The sequence below is a fragment of the Ochlerotatus camptorhynchus genome, unplaced genomic scaffold (genome assembly GCF_037179485.1).
Source record: "Ochlerotatus camptorhynchus isolate MF236.1 unplaced genomic scaffold, CSIRO-AGI_Acam_v1.1 ptg000045l, whole genome shotgun sequence".
NCBI lineage: Eukaryota > Metazoa > Arthropoda > Insecta > Diptera > Culicidae > Ochlerotatus > Ochlerotatus camptorhynchus.
Genome location: NW_027040536.1, coordinates 1,123,903 through 1,137,782, shown reverse-complemented (window position 1 = coordinate 1,137,782; position 13,880 = coordinate 1,123,903). Strand labels below are relative to the sequence as shown.

The 13,880-nt window shown below is 39.3% G+C and overlaps 1 protein-coding gene across 7 annotated transcripts in view; it reads right to left on the bottom strand.

Moving 5' to 3' along the window:
* Positions 1-5,864: 5,864 nt before the first annotated feature.
* Hr39 (Nuclear hormone receptor FTZ-F1 beta) overlaps positions 5,865-13,880 on the bottom strand; it is a 129,540-nt gene continuing 121,524 nt past the window's right edge. For 4 of the 7 annotated variants that reach the window (XM_065238479.1, XM_065238500.1, XM_065238494.1 and 1 more), the window contains 4 exons: positions 9,194-9,810; positions 8,979-9,128; positions 8,656-8,913; positions 5,865-8,604 (listed from right to left, as the gene is read on the bottom strand). In XM_065238479.1, coding sequence (XP_065094551.1) covers positions 8,503-8,604; positions 8,656-8,913; positions 8,979-9,128; positions 9,194-9,810 — 1,127 coding nt within the window. In that variant the 3' untranslated portion in view covers positions 5,865-8,502. The remainder of the gene's footprint in view (positions 8,605-8,655; positions 8,914-8,978; positions 9,129-9,193; positions 9,811-13,880) is intronic. The other 3 variants (XM_065238512.1, XM_065238521.1, XM_065238505.1) reach the window with 3 other exon arrangements.

Below are 13,880 nucleotides of genomic sequence, written 5' to 3'. Positions count from 1 at the left end.
AAATAAACGTCCTCTCCTAAACCATCATCTCATATCACAGACAAACAGACATAACACTCGCAAGTTAATCATCGAACAAGCATTTAACAGACAATCTAAAAGTATCGTAGTTGCTAGTACCGCCACCTGTGGCGTGCATAGTCAATTCCCTTGCGTTTGACGTTTACACACTACCGCCATCTGTTCAGCGTACCAAAAATTCACCACAGTGTACTCAACAGATGGCGGTAATGTTTTAGCGACACAGTGTTTTACAGTGAGAATTATTCAATGTGTTATGTTTGTTTGTCTGTGTTTGATTTTTTTATGGTAATGCCTTGTTCAGACTACAGAGTGATAACAAACAGGTGGAAACTAAAGATTTTAAATTGGCTCACTACTTGACTAGCCTATTGGTCCCAAGCAAATCGATTAACGTACCCCATTCTAGTATAAATTCCAGTACTACACTATGTTTGTTTTGATTCGCTATGAAAGTTTGACAGATAAAATTAGGGGTTCGTAGATTTTCCTATGTTTCGAGGGGTTCATCGATTTGCTTGTTACCGAGCTGAGCCAAAAAGTTTAGCACATTTCTTCGGGAGCTTCTGGTCTTAGAGTTACCTCCATGGATAAGGCCGGTTCCTCGGTAATTTTTGTCAAGGTGGTTGTATAAAATTTGACTCGGAAAATTTCATCGGATACAACAATGTTAGTTAGGAGCAACCCTGTATTGATGATCCTCTGAATATATTTACATGAAACTATTGATGGAAATATTAACGAAACTTCTGTCGTGTGGGATGCACTTATCAACGGAGGACACTCAAAAAGTGCCGGTGAAATAGAGAGAGATTTTCAGACTTGGCCTTGGTCGGATCTGTAAAAGTGCAGGTTTGTATCAACACTAATTCGTGCTAGCCCGCCCTTCAACTAGATCCCGAATGCTGCTTCTACCCGGTTGGAGGAATTTCTTCTAGCTTCTCGGAGGAATTTATCCAATCTTCTCGGAGGAATTTCTTCTACCTTCTTGGAGGAATTTCTTCTACCTTTTTGGAGGAATTTCATCTACCCTCTCAGGGGAATTTCAACTGCCCTCTCAGGGAGCGCCAGTAGCATCCTCGCAAGAAAGAGGATGGTTCTCACTTACTGAGTTGCACCATTTTCGTGACTGGACCGAGGTTTCTAGCCTCGGACACGGTTCCACGAATCTGTCGTTCAGCTGGTGGTCCGATGTAGTAACCGGACCGAGGTTTCCAGCCTCAGTCACGGTTCCACGAATCTGCTGCTCCCTCTGTTGGTCCGCTAGTGCTGCTATGCCTTCTGCTGGTGGTCCTTTGCTGGTCGTCCGCTCTCTCCACAGTCCGTCATAAGAACCCCGGCAGCGAGCTTAGGTACCTCATATTTATACCTCTAGCTGTATCAAAATTCCCGAACCAATCAGATTCTGTTTACATACGGTCTATAACGCTTCACGCTCACTCGATTCTACTCATTTCTATTCCACACTAACTCTATCTACTACATTCTTCCCCTCTCCTACTCTCCTTAATTGAGATTCGGGGCATTTTATCAACCCTCTCAAGGGAATTTCTTCTACCTTCTCTGAGGAACATCTTCTACTCTCTCGGAGGAATTTCTTCTACCTTCTCGGAGGAATTTCTTCTGCCTTTTCGGAGGAATTTCTTCTATCTTCTCTGAGGAACATCTTCTACACTCTCGGAGGAATTTCTTCTACCTTCTCGGAGGAATTTTTTCCACCCTCTCGGAGGAATTTCTTCTACCTTTTCTGAGGAATATCTTCTACCTTCGCAGAGGAATTTATTCTACCTTCTCGGAGGAATTTCTTCTACCTTTTCTGACGAATTTCTTCTACCTTTTAGGAGGAATTTCTTCTACCCTCTTGGGGGGAATTTCATCTACCCTCTCAGGGGGATTTCAACTGCCCTCTCAGAGAGCGCCAGTAGCATCCTCGCAAGAAAGAGGATGGTTCTCACTTACCGAGTTGCGCCATTTTCGTGACTGGACCGAGGTTTCCAGCCTCGGATACGGTTCCATGAATCTGTCGTTCAGCTGGTGGTCCGATGTAGTCACGGTTCCACGAATCTGCTGCTCCCTCTGTTGGTCCGCTAGTGCCGCTATCCCTTCTGCTGGTGGTCCTTTGCTGGTCGTCCGCTCTCTCCACAGTCCGTCATAAGAATCCCGTCAACGAGCTTAGGTACCTCATATTTATACCTCTAGCTGTATCAAAATTCCCGAGCCAACCAAATTCTGTTTACATACGGTCTATCACGCTTCACGCGCACTCGATTCTACTCATTTCTATTCCACACTAACTCTATCTACAACACATATCAACAGAATTTCCTTAACGCAAGTGGAATTGAATCGGCCACACACTAGAAAATGGGGGGGGGGGTTGAAATCTCTCAAAAACGGTCTACGTAGTTTATTAACAGCCCATACAAAAAATAATATGGACTGCAAGCATAGAGTCAGGTCTCCGTATTAAGATATACTTCTGAATGATTTTTTTATGGTATGATCAGTTGTTTCTTTATGTTATATTATATTTCCTCCGTTAATCGCGCCAACTTTTGTAACACGAGTACTCACGCGTTGTACTTTGTACAACAGTGTGAGTTTTCCATTTCCATTTTGCAGCCGAGCTACCAATCGATCTGAAATCAACGAGTATTCCTCAAAAAACTTGCTTTTAACTAAACAAGCTAAATATTTATTACAGTTAACCCCCAAAATATGCGGATAATAGAGAAAATGTAAATGGAAACCGCGTAAATGGTGTCCATACTACGAGGGTTCTGACTTAATTGGTTACAACATGGAATATCTCGAGATCCTGACCAGATAGAAAGTTACTGTCTTTGCCAAAGTAGTTCTAGAGATCATAACCTTTTTGCTGGTGGACAGTAGTTCAAAATTTACTCACTACATAGCGCTAGTATACATGTGAAGTTCTCGCATGTGATATATCTCGAAATCATGACCAGATAGAAAGTTATTGTCTTCGAAAAAGTTGTTCAGGAGTTCAAAGCCTATAGTTCAGAATTTTTTCACTATATGGTGGTAGTATATACGTGAAATTCTCATATAAAATATCTCGAAATCCTGATCATATAAAAAGTTACTGTCTTCGGTAAAGTTGTTCAGGAAGTCAAGGCCTTTTTGCTGGTGGACTTAAGTTCAGAGTTTTCTCACTTTGCAACGCTAGTATACATGAGGAATTCTCGCATATAAAATATCTCTAGATCCTGACCAGACAGAAAGTTACTGTCTTCGGCAAAGTTGTTCAGGATGTTAGGATCTTTTCGTTGGTGTACAGTAATTCAGAATTTTCCCTTTACGTGGCACTAGTATGCCGGTCATTCAGAGATATTTTATATGCAAGGATTTCACGTGTCTTTCAACGTCACCTAGTGAGAAAATTATGTACTTTCCACCAACGATAGGGTTTGATTGCCTGGACAACTTTGCCGATTACAGTACATTTTTAGCAGGTCTTGAGATATATCATATGCGAGATTTGCACGTATATACTAGTACCATGAAGTGAAATATTCTGAACTACCGTCCACTAGCCAAAAGGCCTTGATCACCTGAACAACTTTGCCCAAGACAGTAACATTCTATCTTGTCATGCTCTCTAGATATTTTATATGAGAGAATTTAACGTGTATACTAGAACTACATAGTGAGAAAATTCTGAACTATTCTACACCAAGCAATAGGCTTTGACCTCCTGAACAACTTTTTCAAAGACAGTAACTTTCTATTTGGTCAGGATCTCGAGATATATCATATGCGAGGAGTGTATATGTATATAAACGCCACGTGGTGAGAAAATTCCGAACTACTGTCTACCAGTCGAAAAGTTTTGACCCCCTGAACAAGTTTGCTCAATACAGTAACTTTCTAGCTGGTCAAGAACTCGAGCTATTGTATATGCGAAAATTACACGTATATACTAGTGCCTCGTAATGTGAAATTTCTGAACTAGTCAACCAACGAAAAGAGCTTGACTTCCTGAACAACTTTGCTGAAGGCATTTACTTTCTATCTGGTCAGGATCTAGCGATATTTTATACACGAGAATTTCACATGTATACTAGCACCACGAAGTGAGATAATTCTGAACTATTGTACACTAAAAAAAGGCTTTAACCTCCTGAACAACTTTGCCCAAGACAGTAACTTTCTATCTGGTCAGGATCTCGAGATATTCCATGTTGTAACCAATTAAGTCAATCCCACGTAGTATGGACACCGTTTTTGCGGCTTCCATTTACATTTTCTCTATTATCCGCATTTTGGGGGTTAATTGTAATCAAAGTTTAGCTTTTTTAGTTCAAAACAAGTTTTTTGAGGAATACAAGTTGGTTTCAGATCGATTGGCAGCAACAAAATGGCAATGGAAAACTCATATGTGTTGTACAAAGTACAACAGCGCGAGTAACGGGGGGTTAACTTTTATGCATACCGTAAAACGGGGTGTAATTGATCAGTGGGGCAAAATTGATCGCTGAAATTTCTCGTGATATTTTTTCATGTGTAACATGTTTTTCGTTACTAAGCGTACGAATGTATCTTTGTATGCATTGTAAAAATATTATGCATAAGTACAATATTGGGTATACTCAGCGATCAAATTCACCCCGCTGATCAATTTCACCCCGTTTTACGGCACCTTCTTTGAAAATGTTCCCACCTAGACGGACCTAACAAATGCGAGATAGGAAGAAGTGACCGTCGTAATTAATTTTAGGCTCATAGGTTGAAAGAACTTTAGCATGTCCAAAATATATTCGTTCCCATTCAGTGTGTCCAAAATATATTATGGACACTGTCCAAAATCAAGTGGAAGGGTCTAAAATATGTAAATATCATGATGTGAAAAGAATTATTTCTCGAGTATATATCAATAAATAAAACATCTAGTGACATTTTACATCCAAGATGAGTAGCTTTCGAACACAACCGCATGTAAATTGCATAATAATAATAAACAAATAATATTATTTTGACATAAACGTGATCTCACTTCCTCTAAGGGTCCAAAATCAGTTGGTTACCCTAGCTTTCAAGAATTCGAGCCCCCAAGGATTAAACCAAACTGAAACAATAAATTGCAGCTATACAGAAGTACACATTCAGCTAAAACCTTGAAAACGGTTGATAGCTAAACTCGTCCTTTCCTAAGTAAGTATTTTGAACTTACCTCAGAAAACTTCGACTTATAAAATCTTGAACAGACCAAAACAGGTAGCTCCAATTTCTCTGACGGAAGGATATTCTAACTTTAACTAAAACAACTTTAAACTGGCTAGTAGAATTCATTCGAACTTTTTTTCTGGCAAACCTACAAACTTTCCTGCGAGCTCTCTGGGCTTCTTTGGAGTATATATTTGGAATGTCTACGGCTGTTTCCATTTTTCATGGAATTAGAAGAAAACAAATCCTGCATGAAACTATTATAATATTTCGAGACTTGAGAACTTTTCAAAAATAGACCTGCGACATTTGTAGTTCAAAAGTCTTTACAAAATTAATTAAGTAGTAAGTCATCGAAAAACCCATATTTCTTTTCAAATCTAGAACAATTAAATTGCAGGGTTCTTATAACAATCCATAAATGCTCGTCAACCAGAGGACGTGAGGTAATCTTACAGTTTTCTTTAAACGAAAAGCAGAATCTGTAATAAATCACTGCATATACAGATTCTGTAATGTGGATACGTTTAAATGCATTGTATACAGTTAAAGAAAGTAAAAATCCGCTTGTGAACCGTTCCTGGCACCGTAACACTTCTGCAAGAAACCCCATAGTTCGGGTAGGAATTTCGGATCATCAATTCACTCTCTAGCGGTACGTTATAAACTGATATTTATTTTAAAAATATTCAATTTTGCTCCCATTCTGAAACGGCGACCGGGGCCAATTAGTTACTAATCGACCCGAGTCACCCACACGAATAGACACAGAGAGAATGTTGCTTAAATTGGGAGGGGATTTCTTCGCGGCGGTTCCGAAACACAAAATAATAATTCTAAAAATTCGTTTAAGTACAATAATATAATGTGTTTGTTTGTGAGTGTGAGTGTGTGTGTATGTGTGTGTGTGTCTGCCGTTTGTATAAGGATAAAAAGTATCGCTATTGAAGTATTGTTTCACGATTTTGATGATTTCAGTTTTTAAAAACACGTTTTGGCAACGCAAAAAAAAAACATTTATCATAATAGTTATAAAAAAACAGTTACGGATTTTTCAACAGGGTTCGAGTAGAAAAAAGTACGTTCCTAAAAATACTGCAATTTTCCATTTTAGATTTTTGTTTTACCTTCTTCTTTATCGTTTTGCGCTGCTCCATGCTTCCGATTTCATTTTAAGTAGCTGTATATTTTGCTAGATGTTTTGTTTTTCTTTTTCTTCCTCGTAACGGTTGCATTTTGTTTACGCTAGTACTTAGGTTTACACTTAAATCATCACAAATTTCCATATTTTCTTGGAAAACATTTTCTTCGTTCTTGAAAGATTTTTAGTTTCTAAACAATATTTACACTGAAAAAAAAGGACTGGATATTCCTTCCTAAAAACGTTAAGAAATGAAAGCACGTCTCGCTCTCACAGAAATCTTAATTGGTTTACACACTTGTTGCTTGTGTGCTTCATAGTTTATAAAAAAAAAGCTGGAAATGCCCTCCAAAAATTGTTTACGTTTTTTTTCAGTTTGGAAGTTACACATTTAGAAAATAAAACAGTATTGCACTCCACATACAATATAAACAATTTTTGTTCTACTCTCATTTTTGCGACCTCCTTCACTTTAAGCTAATTGTTTTAAAGGGTGATCCGTTGATTCTCGGTGTTTGGTTGTTGTATATTGCAACTATCAAAGATTTACGTTAAACTTCAATTCGGATCTCAAAAAACACGTTTCAAAAAAGTTCTCCCCGAGATGAACGACCACCACCGCTGTTCTGTGCATTTCGTCTAAAAGGTGGTCGTTTCGTTTTGAGAGTTTTGCTCGCAGTATATACTCATTAACTAACACTAGACTAAAAAGTTCAGTCATTTACGCTTACTAGTTGTTACTACTTTATTCGGTTTTTCTGCTTTCAGTTTACTATGCTCCGGTATATAAAATAATCTTACGCTATCGCAAAAATTGTTATTTTTCCTTCTTGTTGTTATCAGAAAAAGGCACACTTTTTCCTCATTTTTTCTTCGAAATGAATGTAGCTAGAAAAAATTCTTTCCGTGTAGTGTTTGCTGATGATTTCCTACGTAACCATGGCAACTAGTCTCCGATAGCGATATAATCGCGTTATATCGATCAGAACGGGTTGCTGCGATGGAGTGTGTCTGTGTGTGTATGTGTGTCTTAGTTTTATTTTCACTATGCAGTGAGAAAAAGTTGGAAACCATTATTTGTTTTGATTTGTGATGAGGGGGGAAATATGTTTTCCAAGTGTGAGATGGAATTGTGCCTATCTTAACGTTAAAGTTGAAGATCTTTCGATGACACGATTTCTTAACTGCTACAACTTATGAACAATGTTTATCTCAGCTTTGAACGCTTTTATTGTATTTGAAATAAAGCGTATTATCCATGCTCCGCCCATCCTCGAAGGCGAATCACGCACACGGCGATCGGGAAAACTTAAACACTTCTCGAATCTTCCTAAAAAAGCGTAACTTAACAAGAAACTTGTATCAATCAACAATACAATGCCATTCGTTTTGTGTCTAGTGGTGTAAAAATGAAAAAAAAAAACTACTCATGTCTACTGTCTACTAATCTTATCTCTGCTTAAGGGAAATTTCAACTTATCTATGAGCTCTTGCTTAAAATTCTATAAGGAAACTTAATGGGTATGTGTATAGCATTACAAATCTTTTTCAAAGGGATTGCGAGTCAGTGTACAAACGAAACTTAACTCTGCTGGGAAACGTTTTGAACGATTATGAATGATTTCCGTTAAAAAAATATTACATATGAGTAGTTTAAATAAAAAAAAATCTTCTTGCAACAGACAAATATAAAAATCGTAGGCAGGAAAAATAAAAATCTTTTAAATATCTGGCTAAAACTACGTAAAAAAGAATAAAATAAACTCGCTCTACTTATCAGATTAGGAATTAAAATCACAATGTCTAAAAAGAGTTTTGATTTCGGTTCACTTTTGTTTAGTTTGGCTAGAAACAAAAAATTGAAGCAGGCTCGCGTTCGCATGCTTCGATGTTTGCCGCACTCGCTTGCAAAGACAGATGGATGGGAAACGGGGGAAAGAAAGACAGAGAGAGAGAGAGCTGTGAATGCGTGAGTGTTTGTGATAGAATGATGACCTAAGGCGTTCCCGCGCCTACTTTGATCAATCCCATTTTCTAGCCCGCGACGTCGAAAGCGCGGCTACTTATTGGGGCACTGTTTCTTTTCGTCTAAAAACACTAGAACTTATGAGGCACGATCAGTTGTTTGTCTTTCGCTCGAGCGAAATATTCGCTCAATGCTCCCCTCGGAGTAGTTCCATCAGCAGGTTGAAGGACGGTTCTTCGCCATCCTTCGGTTTGATTGTTAGCATCTCCTTGCCAACCTGGAACGAAAGCTGCAAATCAGTTTGACTTCTGAAGTCTTTCAATCCGCTTAGTAAACTTACCTGACAGGTCCGCTGTAGTTCCGGAATCCGTAGCAGTAGTTCACCGAACTTGGCCGGCGTTTCCGGATAGTGCGCTAACGTGTACGCTTGAAGGGCTTGGAGGGCCTTCTCCTGACTGGCACGAACCTTTTCCGATTCCTTCAGTTCCGACGTGTCCGACGACAGCAGGACGATCACCTTCATGGCCACGTACTCGTAACGATCGACCCGAAGCCTTCGAAGGTGATCGGTGAGGTTGAGCATTCGTTCAATACAGGTCTAAAAGATTCGGTAGGAATGTATGAGTATTCAGAAATGTTTAGGACTATGTCACAAGAACCAACCTGCAACCCACTGTGTTTGGCCTGTTCCAACGTGATGGACTTCCCGAGGGAGATCTTGATCTCACCGGGAGTCGCCATGGACCGGAAGCAGCACGAAAAAAGCAACAGCTCACACCACGAGTTTATCAGCAGGCAGATTTGATCGTCAATCTTCATTAACCAAAAATTCAAATTTAGCACAAACCTAACCTCAATGCTGTGTCGTTTATAATTACCGAGATGTTCTTGAAGAGGGGCAAACTTTTGCACCACTTGACGATCTTGTACAGCCTGTGATCCGCGATGTTGCACAAATTCGCTATCAAATCCGGACTGCTTTCGCTCGAAATGCCCGCACTGGAGAGCAGCGGATTGGCTGCGATGGCTGCACTGCTCACCGGGGGCGCCGGTTGATTCAACCGCGCCAGCTCAGCCGCATTGTACTGCCACAGATGTTCGACGTCCATGATTTCCTGCAGAAGTTCCATCCATGCAAGCTTGGAATTTCTATGAAAATCACTTAGAATACCCACCTGCAATAGCTGTGGAATGCCCGGTCGCATGTGGTTGCCGCCACCAGTGAAGCCACCGCCGCCCGCCGACATACCGCCACCATTGCCGTTGGAATTGCTGTGGAAGTCCTGCTGGCCAGATTCGATCTTAAGCTGCTGGCCGGCTAGATTTACGGCACCGCCGGAAGAAAATGGACCACCCCGATTGGCGGAGGGATTGGAGTACGGAAAGTTGCTGCTGCCATCACTGCCCGCCAGCGAGGGACTGAGTATTGTTCCCGGAAGCGTGTACGAACACTGGTACGTCGACCGGCCGCCACGGGTGCGATCCTCGCGAATGGCTGTAAAGAAAGGGGGGGAAATGGAATTTAGTATTTTCTGAGCGTTGACGATAACCGGTTTTCTTAATGTAACAAAATGATGATACACGAATATAAAAGGAGGCAAATGCACGATAGAAGAAATCCAGATATTAAAAAACATCTTATCTGAGAAAGCATTTAAGCATGGATTTTACAGATCAATCTTGAATGTGTGAAAACTATGTGAATATCCATGACTTAATTAAGATCCATAAATATTTTGTTAGCGTTAGGCAAATTGATGAAATCAGATGATCTGGTGCTGAGTTCATTTGGAGACATTATCAAGAACAGTGTTGAAAGAAGCTTAACGTGATTCCAGGAAGAGTTCAAAAATGGCCGTCATAATATGCCCTATCACTTCAAGTTTTCTGGAGCACAAAGCTCGGACACTGTTGCAACATCACTCATGAAATTGTTGCACCCTGTATATACAATTATTGTAGAAGTTCAGGGAATTTCGTAGAAGCTTAGAAAATAACGAATAATTTCAGAATACTTCTTAAAACTCCAGGGATTTTCGTTAAAAATAAAGGGAACTTCTGCTTATCGGAGATTTTAGTCAACTCCTGTCCAAAGTAAATTCAGAAAAAAAAATCCATCAATGAAATAAAACGGATTTTGGTAACATTTATCATAATAAGACTTCTTATTAAGACATGTCTTCAAAACTGTGGTCCATGGTCCAGAAGAACATCTGGAATGTTTATTCAATATTCTGAAATTACCGAGGAAGCTGAAAGTCCACTGTAGTGCTCTATTAAAACTAAAATTCCGTTGAGATTTAAACAAATTTAAACTCCAGAAAATGATTTGATCGTACTTTTAAAGCTTTTCCATTTACAGAGGACATTTAAAGATCCAAAACACTAACGGAGCACTTCATTTGAAGACAAAACGACCGAAAATCATTTGGATAAATGAGTCATTAAGCCGAATGAGGGAAAGTGATAGAGTGTACTTTAAAATTGTATCTGAAAAAAAAAACTTTTTGCGAAATCAAAACACAATTTACTCATCAAAATTATTAAAATTAGGGGAACTTCCTTACCTATTGTCAGGGGGTAAATGGGGGTAAATTGAGTGCTGCTTTTTTGCATGAAGATGCAGCACATTACAGAGCATCGTTTTGCCAAAAAATAATACTCTAAGGCGTCATTTAACCTCAGACGATAACAGGTAAATAAGTGCAGAAGCCGTCAAGTCCTATAATAAACATTATTTTAGGCAAATTCTAAAGATTACCAACTTTTTTTTCTGAAGATCTTTGATATTTAAAAATTCTAGATTGAAGATCATAGACATTTCAAAAATAAAAAAAAATCTTGAGACGAACCAGTCTAATACCCCGTACAGACTATAGCTTATATCATGTAATATAGGCTGTCTTGCAATGAGCACTCATACATCTAGTTTTCACTGGAAATCTTATGTATGAGTGCTCAGCTCATTGCAAGACAGACTATATTACATGATATAAGCCATAGTCTATACGGGGTATAAGGCTAAACACCCACACACCCACATTTTCTCTGCTATGAAAGTTTACACATATTTCTTTACCATCTATCGCAGTTTTCACAAATAATAGTCAAACGTATAACAATTTAATTATTCCGTAATAATTTTGATGGAATAAATAATGGGGAAAAAATTCCCGATTTAGTCAGTTACCCGTTTTTGTCAGCCTAAAATTTGAGAAAGGGCTGCCAAATGCTTGAAAGCACTGCATAATAAATCAAGCTTCCGGGACAGGAAAATTATTGCCATCCCGAACTTAGGTTTTCGAATTCTAGATTTGGAAACATTTTAAGATTCTGGAACGTGCAAAAATGTTCAAGATCTTCTACTAATAAAAAGAATCAAAATGTTTGCACTAAGGATTTTTCCTCGAGATTTGAGACTTTAACAAAACATATTAATGATCCAGGACTAAGGAAAATTTTGAGCTGATCGCACTTTAATAATACATGATTTTCAGTTTTTGAGTGCACCAACTTTCAAAACTAGATTTATTGCCCTATTCACACTTGAATCGGTTGAAAAATACTTTTAATCTTCTAGTTTACTCGAAATCTATCCATTGGAAGCAATATTTTGATAATTGTGTTTGTTTTGAGAGTTGTTGCACAGGTAGATTGAGGTTAAGGCGACGCCACTGATTGAAATACATAAATAAAAGGGAAGGGACGGTCCAACAGGGCACCCGATTGAAGCGATTTGGACGGGGAGAGTGGGATCGCCAACTCCCTGTTGATAACATTTCGTGGATAATGGGCGGGCTCTTCTCCCCACTCATTGAGGCATCTTCCTGTTTGGGGGCTTGTCTCTTTGACCAATTGACTGATCAAGTTGCTGGAAGGAGATTCTATATTGTTCCGTAGATGCGTATAGGCGACTTTGTCTATCGATCTACCCAATCCGTTTTTGGCCCTTCATACAGCGACATGTTGAGGACAATCAGAGGTTATTAAGCTTGATCAAGACAAACAGAGAAGAGAGCCCACTGCTATCGGACTTAGTTTCCGTGCTACAATGGGTGGTAAACCACTATCATGCTATCATGCTATTGCGGGATCGAAGTGTGCCCTGCTTCTAAACGGTTGTAAATAATTTACAGTTGTCAAATCGTTCGTCTTTTTCTCAATTATTGGCTGGAGGTGCTCTGCCACTCATAATTTTTTTTTCTATAAAAGTGCACGAATATAGAATCTAATGGCCAAGCGAATAATAGCTGTGTTTCGCTTTTCCACTGTTGTCGGTTCCGTCGAAAGTTTAGTGTTTTCTCCTGTGGGACCGGAAGAATCGGTCACCTTGTTTATGATGGAGTCTCAGATGATGTTTAGTGTATGTTATGAAGAAGAAACGGTACTACGATCAGGCTTGATGGAGCCTCGCTCGCGAGATTGAAATGAGCCGAACGTAGCACTTTCTGAGTTCTTGATACGTCCTCTTCAGTTTCCGTTTGATCATCCCAAATACAAATTCTATCGGATTGAAAAAAGGGCAGTAGGATGGCAGGAATATGGCATAAATGCCCAATGACCGGAGATAGGAAATTATCGCAGCGTCGCAATGAATTGTAGCACCATCAATAATCCAAACAGAATGGAACCCAGGGTAGCACTGAACCGTTCCAGATTCCAAAGCAAATTTTCTACAGCATTCGAAAAAAATTGCTATGTTAAAAGTCCCTTCTGTCGAGAATGCTTCATTTAATTCGTCTTGTCCAATGAAGCATAACAGTGACATTATGCGTTTTCTGACAAACTCACCCCTGCAAATCAAACGTTCACCTCTTACTCCATATCTTCTAGATCTAAACATTGACCTATTATAAAAACTAACTTCATCTGAGGCAAACCGGACGACGTCTTCGCTACGTATTTGAATAGCTCGTCTCTCGAGTGCTTTCCAGCTAAGCCCTTCCCTGATGCAGAAATGGCGATCCGGAACGCGTCTTCAAACAACCGCTTTGCTTCGTCCAGATAAAGAATCGGTTTGCAGCGATACAATTCAACCAGCCATGTCCGCTTATATACACCAAATTTTTTCACTTCGCGTTCGTATTCCTTTCGGGACAAACATCCGTTCTGTTGATACGTGGAAATTCATTTGGAAATGGTGATAGATGATTGCAAGCTTATCTTTGGATAGACGAAGGAAAAAGTATCCGCAAAGCGCATGATATGCTGTATTCACCGAGGCCCGCTTCTGCGAAACTTGCAGCAAGATATCAGACATGGTGGTACAGATAATCAATAGACCTGATACAAAATACGGGATACATTAATTTTATGATTATTCTCGAGTCAAAATGTTTTAATAATTTCCTGCGTAATCATGGGATATTGTTGTGTTTTATTGCAATTTGACCGATCATTCACTGAGACGATGATTGAGGAAAAAATACCTGTCAACTACGATCCTCTCAGTAGTCTAAAAATGCATGGCATGAGCTATATCTAACTTAATCATTTCCCAGGATGCTTTCTGCACAGGGTGCGTTTGCATTAGATTACATTAGGTTAGATTAAAAAAAATATTGT